Source organism: Dichomitus squalens, assembly GCF_000275845.1.
Source record: "Dichomitus squalens LYAD-421 SS1 unplaced genomic scaffold DICSQscaffold_3, whole genome shotgun sequence".
In the NCBI taxonomy this organism is placed as follows: domain Eukaryota; kingdom Fungi; phylum Basidiomycota; class Agaricomycetes; order Polyporales; family Polyporaceae; genus Dichomitus; species Dichomitus squalens.
The window spans coordinates 1,584,494-1,598,296 of record NW_006766885.1 but is presented as its reverse complement, the minus strand read 5'-3'; the positions used below and the strand labels follow the sequence as shown (position 1 = coordinate 1,598,296).

Below are 13,803 nucleotides of genomic sequence, written 5' to 3'. Positions count from 1 at the left end.
CATATTTGGGACTCTCTGCTCGTGTACTATAGCTATGTTTCCGGACTCTTCTGGTACTGTCTAGGACAATCCGTACTACTCCAGAACGGTCTAGACAGGTCTATGCCTTACTCATCTCTTACTCATCCTATGGTGCGATACGTCGCAATTCTTTCACCATCGTATTATTCATCGCACTATGGTACATGTGACTAACCACTCTTCGATTAGTCATGGACACTTCTCTGTAGTATATAAGGACTTCAGATTGCGTCCTCCCTCTTCAGTCTTTCCTTACTGACTGAAGAGTGAGTACTTCATTATATCTACCTCTCACTTGTAGTTACTTACTTAACCTTTGTAGTCTTGCTTCGACTCTAGGTACAGTTGGTTACTGCAATATAGTCTTTCCTTACTGACTGAAGATCTTGCTTCGACTCTAGTCGGATCTAATCTTTGTCTTCACAGCCCCGAGTTTATCACACCATCAAGTTGTCCTGTCAACATCAAGGTCTGCAAAGTGCACCGAGCGCATTCAAGTAGCAACAGAGTTACCGTTTCATCTACACCCGAATGAATCTAAGAAATATGACTTGTCAGATGAATAGAACGCACACAATGAATGTACTCGGCTATCCTCACATTGACGGTGGCCAGCTGAGGCCGCGATAACTTCGCTCCCAACACGTCCATGACAGGTCCGCTCATCGCCGGTCCCTTAACTATGATGTCGTGGCAAATGATTTTTGTGGTATTCGGAAAGGCCAGAATCAATCGGCACAGATCTATACAGGCCGACAGGGAGAGATAGCCCAGCTCTAGAGTTCGAATGTTCTGGCCGTACCGGTGGTAGCACCAGAGGTGGGATGTGTGGAGACGTACAGTAGGTTGACCTTCTTCATGGTAGTATCGTTCGAGTTTGCGCGAGACGAACGAGAGGGTAGAGAGGTTGGGAAGCATGTGAAGCGGAGGAAGGTGCGGAACGTCGACGGGGGAAATGGTGAGAGACCGTACGTGCTCTCGGAGCCGTAATCCGGTATCTGTTCGAAGGAAGTCGTAGAAAGCGAAGGCCTTGTCCCTGCTGTTGAGAGAGATATGATTGATCATGACCAGAAGACTGCGAGAGTGGAGCTGGCGACAGGTGAGGGAAAAGCTATGTAGGAGGTCGAAATCATGACAAGCTTGGTCCACAACACTCTCTATGAGTTCCCAGGGGAGTACGGGAGACATCGCAAGTCGAAGTAGAGGACGAGCAAGGGAGGAGCAAGCCTCTAGTAGAGCAGGAGTCTGAAGGGGGACCCGCACTTGAGGCGCGTCGCGAGTGTCCACGGACCACCACGATGCAAGGATACATGCGGCTGAGGGGAGGCTGGGCACAATCAGTCGCGTGTTGAACGTGGGAAGGACCGAAAGCCTCTGAATTGAAGGTTCAGTAAAAACGCGTGCGCGGCGATGGAAGCAACTCCACCGCTCAAGAACACACTGGTTGACGATACGTTCTAGCAAGTACCCGTGTATTCCGTGCGCTACACAGCAAAGCGTGCCCTCGTTCACGTGCGGTTCAACCGCCCTAAGCGACAGACCAAAGAATGGAAAGACCAGAGGACATGAAACATTCGTATGATATGCAATGGCAGAAGCCTTAACGATGGCACATGCATCTGTGTTTTACACCCCGCCGTACCTGATCATCTTGGGAGACATCTCTTCTGGTCGTCCGCCCCTCCTTCCCTCGACTGCCTGCTCAACCGTCTCCGACGATCTCATATACGGCCTCCTCGAAGATCTCCATGTCCCGTGAGACTCGCCTTCGAGATGTTTAGCGACAGAATGGGCCACTCCGTACACGCTCGTGGTCAAAGTGAGCAGCCTCTCCGCCAGGCCCTTGCTCCCTACGCGACTCGCGAGCTTTGTAAGCACGGCCGGACTCGTGACCTGGTTGTACAGGTCGGGGCCTACCGAAGAAACGAACTCGACACCGACCATGGGAACCTTGCCGTGCAAGTCGAGGATTGTGTCCTCCGAAGTAATTGAGAGTGGCGAAGCTCTGTAGACCTAGGGCTTGAGCAGGAGCAGACGCCTAACCAATAGCGTCTGCCCTCAAGACAGCGGCTGCGCATTTCCAGCCCGCCGCGCGCAGCGTGTCCGTGAGCTCTTCACGCCCGATGACGATGCTCAGCACAACCTTGTGATATTGAGATGAGACAGCTTCCTGCTCAGGAAAGGAACCCACCGCGCACTTTTGCATCTGCGACCTATAAGCGACTGATCCCTATCTTTGTTGGCCGCCTTGCGCGCCTGTCGAGCACTGGGACAGGGACAAGATCTACGGTGTGGTGGATGCTCTCCGGTGTCCTTCCCGGGCGCAGCTGCCTCAGCGTCACTCCCGTTCGCTTGGCCAACTTGACAACAAGGAAGGTGTCGACGATCGCGTGCATGAGGCCGTGTGCGACTCCGCGGTTTGGTTGATGCGCCAGGGGCGCCAAGCGTGTCGTCCGAGCAGGCCCATACCATCCGGAAGGGATGGAGGGTGACTCGGACTCGACCCATGTCACCTGTACTGAACGGAGATACGGAGCTAGGAGAAGCCCGAGCTCCGGCTCGGCCGCTTTCATGCCCCTGGCATAATGCCGATGCACAAGAGCAGGAAGACGCAACGGGCGAAACCTTACCGTAACATCCTAGCCAGTATGGAATAGGTACGGGCGAATGCGACGTCGTCCGAGAACAAAGGTGCAACGTACTCAAAGGAGGCGAGGGACTGCGTAGTGAGATCGTCCATAACCCAATCGAAGTTCACAGGATCGCATTGATCGGGCTTGAGCTAAGGCGTCGCCGACTTGAAGAGTATAGGAATTGCCGCTATCCTCCTCCGTTGAGTCACAGCTCTGAGTTGCATCGAGGAACTGGATACATACCTCTTCGCTGGCCAATGTGAAGAATTCGTCATCCATAGACACATTGGTAGAGATGCCACCGCAAACCACGAGAGTGATCCACGGCGTGGTAGCTAGTCTAATTGGAAGGTTCGCAGCATCAGTCATTGCTGCGAGTATGTATAAGCAACACTGGCACGTCCTGTTGCATAGCTAACGCTTATCAATAGCACAGCCTCCTGTAAATATTGTGGGCTTTGCCGCCGGAGTGAGCGCCCGGCCCCGAAATGATGGGACGCCTCCGAGCACGTCCACTCCTCCAGAGATGGGCGAGGGACTGATGACACCGGGGGTCAAGCGTGAGAGAGTCTAGGGTTTCCCTACCGATTGCATGTCATAACTTCAGGCATTGTAGAATTCACTAGAGCCAGAACTCTGGAAACTGAAATAGAGAGAAAGCCTGAGCCATTAGAAGAAGTCACCGCTGCCGACTTTCGGGGTCCTGGGGTCAAGCACATCTCTGCACTCCTCCACGTTCAATGATAAATTCTTGTCTCTCCGACGAGCTCGATGCTTGCATCGTCATCTCGCCATGCTCTAAAAAGGGCCCGAGATAGTATTCTCCAGGCAGCGGCAGAGTTAGCGTGTCGTCCACACAATGTATGTCGGTCACCGAATGTCTCGTACACCTGGCGTATCACTCACGTCCGTCCGACACGAATGGCGAAGACATGCTGGCACCGCTCCCTATCTGACTTCAACTGATCTCAGATCAACCTATGAGAGCCCACACCACCGATTCGCTGTGGGCGCGGACACCAACTTCCGCGGCCCGCTCGCCCGCTACAACATGATGCTCGCCTCGCAACTCGACCGCGAGAGGACGCACGTCGTTTTCACTAGGCGACGCATGAAGACGGAGGGCGTCAAGCCGGACAGGTCGACGTACAACTGTCTGCTGCAGGCGTATGTCCAGGAGCGGTTGTACGCGGAGGCGAGGGGCATCTTCGAGGATATGGTGGCTATGGGCATGCACCCTGACAAACAATCTTTCCACTATCTCATGGAGGTGCGTGACTTGTTTTAACGCAACATCCGCACGCGGCCATGCATGGCTGCTCCCGAACGTTAAGAGCTTGAAGGGGGAATATGGAACCATTGTATCTGACATGCACGCCGTCCTCTCGTAGACATTAAGACCTCATGAGCAAAGTGCCATATTCGATGTGATCAAGATGATGGGGGAATGGAGTGTCCTGCCGAACGAATATACATACAAGATTATCACCACTCGTTTCGCGGAGACCCAACGGCTAGAAGTCGCCTTGCAATTCCTCGCGAAACTCGGACCCGCTGGGCTTTTCCCCGCATTGAAGACGGCCATCTCTGTCATCACGTGTGCTGCCGGGGGACCTTGGCTTCCCTCAGCTTGCGCTGGATCTCGCTGACCCCTATGAGTCGCATCCGTACGAGCACCACTTCGCGCCTGTCGTCGAGGCGATGTACGCCCGCAGCGAAATCAAGGAGCCGTTCATACTCCTCGATTTCAGGCGCAAGAATGACATGGCGCCTACACTCGATACCGCGTCGCTTGTCCTCGCAATCATCTCCAAGGATACCGACACGGTCGACGGGGGCAAGCTCGAGGAGATTCGTGAAAATGGCGAGGTGGTCGACCCTGTTGCACTCAACGTCGTCATCCAGACGGCTGTTGCGCTCAAGGCCCTCCAGCGCGCCGTCTGCACCTGCAAGGCGGCGGCGCAAGTGGGACTCAAGCCCAACGTCGACACGTTCAACCTGCTTCTTGGTAGCTGCATCTACGCGCGTCATTGCCAGCTTGGAGACCGGTTTCTGTCGGACTTGAAGAACACGAGGGTCAAGGTGGACGTGAGGACGTACAAGCACATGATGCTCCTGTGCCTGACGCGGATGACGTACGAGGACGCGTTCTTCTACCTGGAGGAGATGAAGGCGCTCCGGATGGTCCCCCCTCTCGCGGTCTACGAGGCTATCATCCGCAAGCTCGTCTCTGTTGGCGCTGACGGTGCTCGCGTTCTTTGTGTACTTCGGACATCTCTGATGGAGAAAGTCGGAAGCGTGGCGGTGAGGAGTCGCTTAGGTGCGTGTGTTCTTCGTGAATGCGCAATACGGGGGCAGAGCAGGATAGGATAGCTGAGTGACTCATGGAGAGCAGAGTACATGAAATGAATCCAAGTCGTAATAATTTACTCCCCAAACGCTGCGACCAGGCCACCGCTGGAAGCAGGCATGCCATGTTGCGCTAGCCGTTATTGATACTCCGCGCGAATCCCACTCTCCCGGAATAGTCGAAGACCGAGTACCCTGTCGAAAACGGCAGTCAGACCACGCTGGTAGGCAGTTGAATCGAGCACGCTTGTATGCGCGCGGCTTACAGGATTTCAAAAACTCGTCTCCTATGATCGCGAGGTTCTGCGGGAAGCCGTTGCCCAGCGCGAGGATTCCTCCGACGCAGTCGCTACGTCACCCTCGCCGTCAGCAGCCACATTGGCAGGTCTGGCGTAGATCACCTACTTCGAGTCAACGTCGGTCCGCCCCAGATTGAAGTCGCTGGGATAGATTGAGAACGTTTCGCCGTTCAGGATGAGGGCTACAGTCACTGTCGTGTCGCATGGGACGGTATAGAACCCTGTCGTATTATTATTAGCTACGGAATCAAGTATTCTGGTGAGCCGCTTGCCCGCTCCGTATTGCATCGCCGATGCTGATCCTGGTATCTGTCCCGGAACAGTTCGAGTAGATTCAGATGCGGGTTCGATGTGCACGTACCAGGGCGTAAAAATCGTCCGCTACCCCGCTGGGCAGGTATATCAACGTCGTTCCAGTGTCGATTGCCTGCGACGAAGGTCCTGTTCAGTACGCGGCTAGCTAGCGACTGTGCACCTTACCGCCGTGAGGTTCGCAGAAACGGACAGCGTCTTGTTCACTGACAGCCCGTCCATGGCGATCGACCAGTACGTCTGCGCTTGCTGTGAGCTCCAGCTACCTTACAATATGTTCACCGGTGACTCACGCGCGAGATCACTGAATTCCACCTAACAGGGCCCATCGCCTTCGTCGCGTCGTAGCACCCGAAGCACACCTGCGAGCCCGTCTCGCGCGTGCGGGTGAGGTGCACAGAGAAGACGCTCTGGGCGAGCTGCTTCTGGGCGAGGAGGTTCTCGAAGAAGGTCGCCTTGCCCGACTGTGCGATGCTCCCGAACGCCATGCCAAGCAGCCCGCTGTTCGGCTCGTCGTTGAGGTCCGAGGACTCCTTGCGCACGGCGCAGAACGTCTGCCCGCTGACGGACGCCGTGCCGAGCCCGACGATATCCGTCGCGAGCGTGCCCGAGACTTTGCCCGAGCCCTGTTCTCGTATGGTCAGCACTGTCTACTTCTAGCATTGGGGCTGACGAATGGACGCACGTAGGTTATGGCACAGCGCGTCGTAGACCGCCTGAACGTCGAGCTCTGCTTGGAGAAAAACTGGTCGTTCCCGCATCCCTGGCACCCCTCCGGCACCCACAGGTCCGCGGACCCGGTGTCGATGTCGACGGTCAAGCTCTGGGGCGGGGAGCCAAAGTTGAGCGGGCCGTAGTAGAGGACGTCCATCGCACCCGAGATGTAGTCCTTGAGCGGCATCTGGATCGTCCCGGGCGCCATGGGGGGCATGCCGATGATGTTCGGGGTGTCGTCGCCGGGGCCGGTGAGGGCGTGGAGGAGCTTTGGGGTGGACGAGGGCGCGGATGGGGAATCAGGGTCGGACGAGTCGGGCTGGGAGGGCGACGCCTGGATGTTGGTTAGGAGCGCTCCGCTGGTGTCTGGGGGTACGAATTGGGGGTAGCCGGCTTCGGGGTGGGTCTCTGGGTGGACGTCGATGCCTTGGAGGAACTGCTGGGCTTTGGCGTACTTGTAGAAGATGGCGTTGAGCTCGCGCGTCTGGTTCGCTGTCAGTACACGGGTTAGGGTAGGGTTGCGCGGGACGTACGACAGGGGCCGGGTTGAAGACGGTCACGTTCCCGATGGCTTGTGTGCCCGTCATCGTTGTGTTTTCGGGCTGTCTGACATCTATGTGGAAAGTGGTCGCAGCATGACGGACCGGCGTTGCATAGACGGGGAGTGCGCGAAGGAACGACAGGGTGCTGATCAGCAAAACAAGATAAGACAACATGACGAGAGCGGTGTGCGCCAGGCACCACCGAAGGAAAGCAAGAGGGAGAACTGGAGAAGAGAGCGAAACGGAGGCATTATGAGGCCATGTCGGAAGCTCAGAGGCTGACTGGATGTCCGCGATCCTGAACGCCTGCCATATTCGGAGCACTCGAAGAAAGGGAGGATCGAGATCAAGATCTGAGCATCAGCCGAGTTGGATCGAGCTTGGCAACTGGTTGACCTTACTGCGCTCTTCACACATCCTCATCCCCAGGTTTTGCAATGACCCGGGTCTGTCCCAGATCGACTCCCGATGGGACGACGCAGTGGGCTCTGTGCGGCCTGAGGCTGAGCTGTCGGATTGATACTGCACATCTCGGCGCATGGTCCTGGGCGTCTTTGAGCTTTCATCGTGACCACAACCTCTCGTAACTCTGCCGCCAGTGAGTCTGCTCAAAGTGCGCTCACTGTGACAGGCAGCAAGATCAGACGGGAGGCGAATTGAGGCGCCATGTCAGCCTCTGCTCTCCAACGGCGGTCATGCTCGGGCGGGAGCGTGTTCATCGGGCCTATATTCCTCTTATCCTGTGCTGCCTTCGCCGTCTTGCTTGGCGTCCGGCCCTACCTCCGCCTGGCCACCAACGAACCTCGTCGCGCCCTGCGCAACCCGTACCACGATGCGTACTGGATATGCTCTTCTCCCTCTCGGGTCCCTCCTCATCCCTCTGGCTAGGGCCGACTATTTCTTCAAAACGTCGTACACCGGGCGCGACTTCCTCGAGCACTGGACTTGGCAGACCCTAGATGACCCCACACACGGACGCGTCGACTACGTTGACCAAGCTACTGCATTACAACGCAACCTCTCGTTCGGTAAGCACGCTTTGCGCATGCCCTAAACTGTCGCTAGTGAACTCCGTGCCGCAGCGTCCGACAGCAAGTTCGTGATGCGCGCCGATTCAATCAACGTTGTGCCCGCATCCGCGCCCCGAGGACGGAGCAGCGTACGCATCCAATCCGTCGAGGCGTTTTCCGAAGCGGTGATCATCCTTGACCTGCAACACATGCCCGAGGGATGCGCGACTTGGCCCGCTTTCTGGTCCTTGAGCCAGGCAGGACCATGGCCAAAAGGAGGCGAGATCGATATCATTGAAGGTATGGCCGCAACGCCGCCGTCACGGACGGGTGCTCAAACCATTTGTGCAGGCGTCAACCTGAGCGACGAGAATCTCTCGTCCCTCCACACGTCCCCGAGCTGCACGATGGCGCCGCGCCGTAGGATGTCCGGGTAAGACACTCCTGCCATCTCTTCACGCGGCGACGTCTGACTAGGGCGGTCCGGGAAAAACAACCAGAATCGCGTCCTCCCTCGACTGCGACACCAACGTCAACTCCAACCAAGGCTGCGGCGTGCAGTACGCCGACCCGCTTTCGTACGGCGCGCTCTTCAATCAATACGACGGAGGGTACTACGTGATCGTGCGCACCAAGTACGAGGGCGTCAGCGTCTGGTTCTGGAACCGCTGGGACCCCGCCGTGCCCTGGGAGGTGAAGCTCCCGCCGACGACGGACCTGTTCGGGCCCGCGAGGGTGTTCCCCACCGCGCTGTGGGGCGTGCCGGATGCGAAGTTCGAGTTCGGGAGCAATTGCGACTACGAGGAGCACTTCGACGCGCACAACCTGATCTTCGACTTGACGTTCTGTGTCAGTGTGCTACGAATTGCGGCACGGGGTTTATTGAGCGCTGACTGCGGCCTGTTTGTATTAGGGCGACTGGGCAGGAAACACCTACGCGACTTCTGGCTGTCCGGGTACAAGCTGCGTTGACTGTGAGTTTTCGTATAGGGGCTATGTGCAGAGGCTCATGGACGCTTCTCTCTCGTAGACGTGAACAACAACCCGGCGGCGTTCCAGAACGCGTACTGGGAGGTCAACGCGATGCACATATACACGCGTCTAGGCGCATGAATCACTCGTGGATGTCCGTGAACTGTATACTATTGTCATGCTCACCCTATCGCAACCCGATTGATGTCCTATTAATTCTGTTTTGTAAATGATTCTAGAATACTTCTCAAGGGAGTCCTTCCCCCGTTTCTTCGCCCACTCTTCGAAGGAGGTCCTCGCGAAGGGCATGGTGATTTTAAGGAGGCCGCATACGGGATCGTCAAAGACTATTGAATATGAAGTTGAGGTAGGGAGGTGCTCGACGACCAGAAGAGGCGACTATCGCGAAGAGTGTGTATACTTGGAACATGCCCCGCTTTCAGGTAGGCTTGTTGTACCAGAGAAGATGTAAGTGCCCCCGCTTCATCTCTACCGTCGCATGTCGTGGGAGGGCCAGGCGCTCCCTTGACTGCTCAACTCTTGTGTCTGTCACAAAGCTGTGGCCGAGTATGAGTATGCGATCCTTGACAGAATACGGATACTGCAAGGGGATGACAAGATCCATCGTCAAACTTGGAAGAGTGGACGTGGAGTCGTCCGGTCCTGCGACCCACCGAACGGTAGGCGTATCATTTCCTGCCTCGAAGGACCCTTTCCACTGGTAACACAGCCCGCTGTCTACTTACACTGCACCTAGGACGCTGTCAATCTTCAAGAATCCCCCTATACACGGGTGCAGTGCAGACTCACGCCGGCTGTGCTACCCGAAAGCTATGTGCCATGTGACCAACCATCTCTCGGACTTGCAATGCAACTGGACATTTTACTTTGCAGGAATCGGGTTATGTCCGGACCGACGACATAGCTCCGCATACCTTATCCGGGATGCTCTGCCAGCCGTGCCCCGACCGATAAATGAGCGAAGCTTAACTTGCATGCATCACCAAACACGTGTCTAAATTGAGCCTTCTTCGATCCTATGCATGCTGTGCTTCTCGCGCTCAACATGATACTCGGGTGCTTAGCAGAGTGCCCTCCGCCCCATGGTTCCTCGCAACATCGTGAAGCTAAGTAGTGAGTACGACGCTCCCTCCTCTCGGTCTGCCAACCATTTCACGTACTATCTAGTCCTGCGTTCTCCACTCTCAATGTCACTCGTACTTCCCTGGGAAGTCCTTGAAAGGGTCATTGACCACTTCGTCATCCTGCGCAGCTTTTCTCTCACCTGTCGGCAGCTACGTCCTCGTACTCTCTTGTTCATGATGGAGAGTTGTCATTTCCACGCGAAGGATGAGGTTTTCGCCTTCTGCGACTTCCTCCAAGCGAAGAGCGAATTTCTATCCCTCATACAATCACTCTTTGTATGCCCCATCGACTTTCTACCCTTCCCCCTCATCAGAATCCTTCCCAACATTTCCACACTCCGATTCATCATCCGTAGATTTGGGGAGTACGCGCGTCCAGCAGATCGGCCTGTGGTGGATCTCCACCCATCGGCCCTCAGCTGCTACCGAGTGTACGGAGAGCGCATTCGAACCTTATCGCTCGACCATCTCTCCTTCACGACATATTCGGACTTTTTCCGCCTGGTTCTCGCCTTTCCAAATGCGACGGAGATCATTTGTCAGGATGTCCTAGTCAAGATCCCGCCGACGAACGCATCGGCCATTGACGTGGTGAAACGCAAGTTATCCAAACAACCTCGATTGGAGACCATCAAAGTGAGCATGGATGGGAAATTTCAGCAGTGTTTGCTTGGAATGTCTGACGGCACCTTCATAGATTTATTCTGGCGTAGATGAAACGGTAACTCTGTTGCTACTTGAATGCGCTCGGTGCACTTTGCAGACCTTAATGTTGACAGGACAACTTGATGGTGCGTGGTCTGGCTAGCAATCAATCCGCAACTGACCTCTGACTCAGACATTCCCCCCGCTTTCACGATGCCGTCTCAATGGAAGCGGTTGCATACCCTTACAATTGAATTGGAGCTTGGCGAAGGGGCGGATATTATAGAGGAAGTGACCGAATTTCTCAAGAATTTCCGCCCCCCAAGTCTAGAGGACGTCTCTGTGCACTTCCTTGTGACCCATCGAGGCATCCTCAATCAGCGGTTTAGAGGCAAGAATTTGCAAAACACCAACTGGATTGATGTATGCTCGAAGCTGGAAGCGGCCCTCTCCACATTCTGTCGACAGCGGCTGTCGTTCCTGGTATCATCCTCGGTGACTGCCAGGCAGCGTCTTTGGATTCAAGAGCTTGGTCAACTTTTTCCGGCATTGCGTGATAGCGAGAAACTGATCGTTGCATGCAAATCAAGTAAGCTTGAACTTTTCTGACTTCGGATGTGCTGTCCATGGCACGGCTGACCAACTCCTTAGTCGCTGCAGTCGGCCATGAGCGTTTCCCCGGACAGCAAGTGGATCGCGAGCGGGTCAGAGGATAACACCATCATCCTCTGGGACCCGGATGGACAGCTGTGCCATGAATGGGTGGCTCACTACGGCGACGTCAATTCTCTCTTATTTTCCCCGGACAGCAGATTCCTCGCGTCTGCCAGCCACGACGGGAAGGTCGTCTTCTGGGATCTGAAACAGGATGCACGTCTAGTCGCAACAATCGCAGAGCACACGAATAAAGTCCTCAGTTGCGCCTGGTCTCCTGACGGTACCATGATCGCATCGGGGGGTGTCGACAGGACGGTCCGTCTCTGGGACACGAAGACATTCCAGCTGCTCCATCTCTGCGATGGCGGGCACGAGTTCTGGATTCGGTTTGTTCAATTCTCTCCCGACGGACGCTGGCTCGCTTCTAAAGGCGTGGATGACCACTACTGTATATGGGATGTCGCGTCAGGCACGCTGCACAAAGTCTTTCCGGGGCATAGGTATTGGCTCAATGCCGCCGCGTTTGACCCGGGGAGCACACGCCTCGCCACCACGTCGCGCGACCACACAGTGCGGATCTGGGATGTGGAGTCGGGGGAGCCGATCCTCGTCTTACAGCAGCATACAGAATGGGCATCGAATATGGAGTTCTCCCCGGACGGGAGCTTGTTGCTGTCTGCGACGTGGGACCAGACAGCAAACATCTGGGACGCATCCACTGGCGTCGTGATCATGTCACTGGACGGACACTCCAGTTTGGTCCATGCAGCGCGCTTCTCTCCATGTGGGAGGTACATCGCATCGGCATTCTGGGACAAGACGGTGCGGTTGTGGAGGACAAGTAATGGGTCGTGTATTGCGACGTTCTTCGAACATCAGGGACAGGTGTGGCACGTAGCGTTCTCCCCGGACGGCAAGACATTGTCGTCTGGAGCAGCCGATGGGACTGATTTCATCAGACGATTAGATCAAGTCATTGCAGACGAATTCTAGATCTAGTGTACATATGTCATCGTCTTGTACTAGGTGTCGCCCTTCTGTGTCCGTGTAGTATAGAGCCATGCATTCTGATTCTGTGACACGCTTCTGACGTTGTGTCATTGACATGAGTAGTATCGGTTACAAAAGGTTATGCGGCGGCGCAGGCATTCAGTCGGGGGGATATCGAGTACTGGCATGCCTTCCTTGTGACATGCGCTGCACGACACCCGAATCGAAAGGCGTGAAATGAGGGTACTAGTAGTCTTCCCATCTAATCAGCAGTCATGGTACCACTGACCGTCGGTAGTCACCTCCTCAAGCTTGTCGCGTGCCGATCTCTATGACAGGTTGGGTTGTTAGACTTGATTACCTGAAGTATTGAACTGGAGTTCTCTCCCTCCTTGCTCGCCCGGCGGAGAGTCTATTGCCAAGTCTCGGTCTGTCGCAGACCGATCCTGGTCAAAAGGCCGTAGTGGTCGCTCGCCCATCGACCGTCTGCTGTTGTCAGGCCCTTCCCGATCACCTTCACAGGCTCGACGACGAACCCAGGTGAGGGAGTGTAGAATACGCGGTCCATTCTCTTGGCGGCCCAACGCCCTGACCGAGGTTGGAACCCCCACGTGAGCGAGTCGGGCCCATCCGTGCCCGCATCACCCAGCCCAGCGGCGACGTGTATGTCTTGGTCCACAGGAAGGACCATGTTCATGTCGCCTCCCACCACTCCGGCATGTACTCCTGGAGCACGCAGGAGGTCCGCAGTCGCGCGCAGTTGGATCGGGCGAAAACGCACCTCGTCCGAGAGTGACTCCAGGTGAGTATTCGCGATGCGGATGACTTGTTTGGCGTAGTTAGGTTCATCGCCTGACAGCTGCAGCGACACGTCGACGAACACCGCAGTGCGGCCCATGACAGTCTTGCGGAAATGCAGCATCTGAGCGTTGTCGTAAGAGGTTTACATACCTCGTTGTAGGCTACTCCGACCTGCAGCTGGCGCGAGACAAGTGTGGAAATGCCGTACCGAGGCGGCCAGGGCCAGCTCTTCGTGTCAGGAGGAGTAATGGCGAAATGCTTTCGCACCCAGCTGTGCTCGAGAACACTGGCGAAGCTGAACTGATTCAGTTCCTGTAGTAGGATCACAGCCGACTGCAGCTCGTTTTCGAGCACGACGTCTCTGAGGTGGTCGAGTATGCAGGACACTCGACCGGCAGCGGCGACTTGTCCCTTGAAGTCAACGTTCCATGTCACGATTTCGATGTGAGAGGTAGCTTTGGAGGGAGTATGATACTCCGTCGTCCTACGCGATGCTTCGTGGGACCAAGCGTGGATTGGGAGGTTTCGCAGGATGCCGTGTTGCACGTCGGAAGTCTTTGTTGGACCGGTATATTCGCCCGGGTCGGAACAGGAGGAATAGGACCGTGATGGAAAGGCAGTAGGGGAACGAGCATGGCTTGACGTGTGGGAGAGGCGAGTTGAAGAGCCCACTAGACAAATTAGCCTATCCAACTGGCGAGTCAGAACGCGGG

General features: G+C 55.8%; 6 protein-coding genes across 6 annotated transcripts; 3 read left to right on the top strand and 3 right to left on the bottom strand.

Annotated features, from left to right (window-relative positions):
- Window positions 1-536: 536 nt before the first annotated feature.
- On the bottom strand, window positions 537-1,268 carry DICSQDRAFT_133111 (uncharacterized protein). Its single transcript, XM_007362071.1, has 2 exons — window positions 1,251-1,268; window positions 537-1,212 (listed from the first exon to the last, which is right to left on the bottom strand). The coding sequence occupies exon 2, from the start codon at window positions 1,207-1,209 to the stop codon at window positions 559-561; it is 651 nt and encodes a 216-aa protein (XP_007362133.1). The 5' UTR covers window positions 1,210-1,212; window positions 1,251-1,268; the 3' UTR covers window positions 537-558.
- A 2,245-nt stretch (window positions 1,269-3,513) lies between these two features.
- DICSQDRAFT_124653 (uncharacterized protein) lies at window positions 3,514-5,027 on the top strand (the record flags this gene model as incomplete). Its single annotated transcript, XM_007362070.1, has 4 exons — window positions 3,514-3,560; window positions 3,627-3,924; window positions 4,046-4,243; window positions 4,284-5,027. The coding sequence occupies 4 exons, from the start codon at window positions 3,514-3,516 to the stop codon at window positions 5,025-5,027; spliced, it is 1,287 nt and encodes a 428-aa protein (XP_007362132.1).
- Window positions 5,028-5,136: 109 nt separating this feature from the next.
- On the bottom strand, window positions 5,137-6,915 carry DICSQDRAFT_166513 (acid protease; the record flags this gene model as incomplete). Its single annotated transcript, XM_007362069.1, has 8 exons — window positions 5,137-5,198; window positions 5,270-5,352; window positions 5,409-5,611; window positions 5,664-5,729; window positions 5,783-5,854; window positions 5,908-6,240; window positions 6,300-6,812; window positions 6,862-6,915. The coding sequence occupies 8 exons, from the start codon at window positions 6,913-6,915 to the stop codon at window positions 5,137-5,139; spliced, it is 1,386 nt and encodes a 461-aa protein (XP_007362131.1).
- Window positions 6,916-7,702: 787 nt separating this feature from the next.
- Window positions 7,703-9,111, top strand: DICSQDRAFT_99396 (uncharacterized protein; the record flags this gene model as incomplete). The annotated part of the gene is made up of 6 exons (XM_007362068.1): window positions 7,703-7,898; window positions 7,953-8,180; window positions 8,232-8,313; window positions 8,381-8,729; window positions 8,794-8,854; window positions 8,911-9,111. The coding sequence occupies 6 exons, from the start codon at window positions 7,703-7,705 to the stop codon at window positions 8,991-8,993; spliced, it is 999 nt and encodes a 332-aa protein (XP_007362130.1). The 3' UTR covers window positions 8,994-9,111.
- Window positions 9,112-11,308: 2,197 nt separating this feature from the next.
- Window positions 11,309-12,292, top strand: DICSQDRAFT_51779 (HET-E; the record flags this gene model as incomplete). The annotated part of the gene is made up of 1 exon (XM_007362067.1): window positions 11,309-12,292. The coding sequence occupies one exon, from the start codon at window positions 11,309-11,311 to the stop codon at window positions 12,290-12,292; it is 984 nt and encodes a 327-aa protein (XP_007362129.1).
- A 409-nt stretch (window positions 12,293-12,701) lies between these two features.
- Window positions 12,702-13,725, bottom strand: DICSQDRAFT_166510 (uncharacterized protein; the record flags this gene model as incomplete). The annotated part of the gene is made up of 3 exons (XM_007362066.1): window positions 12,702-13,211; window positions 13,241-13,645; window positions 13,720-13,725. 3 exons carry the CDS (start codon window positions 13,723-13,725, stop codon window positions 12,702-12,704), a joined length of 921 nt encoding a protein of 306 aa, XP_007362128.1.
- Between the last annotated feature and the right edge of the window lie 78 nt (window positions 13,726-13,803).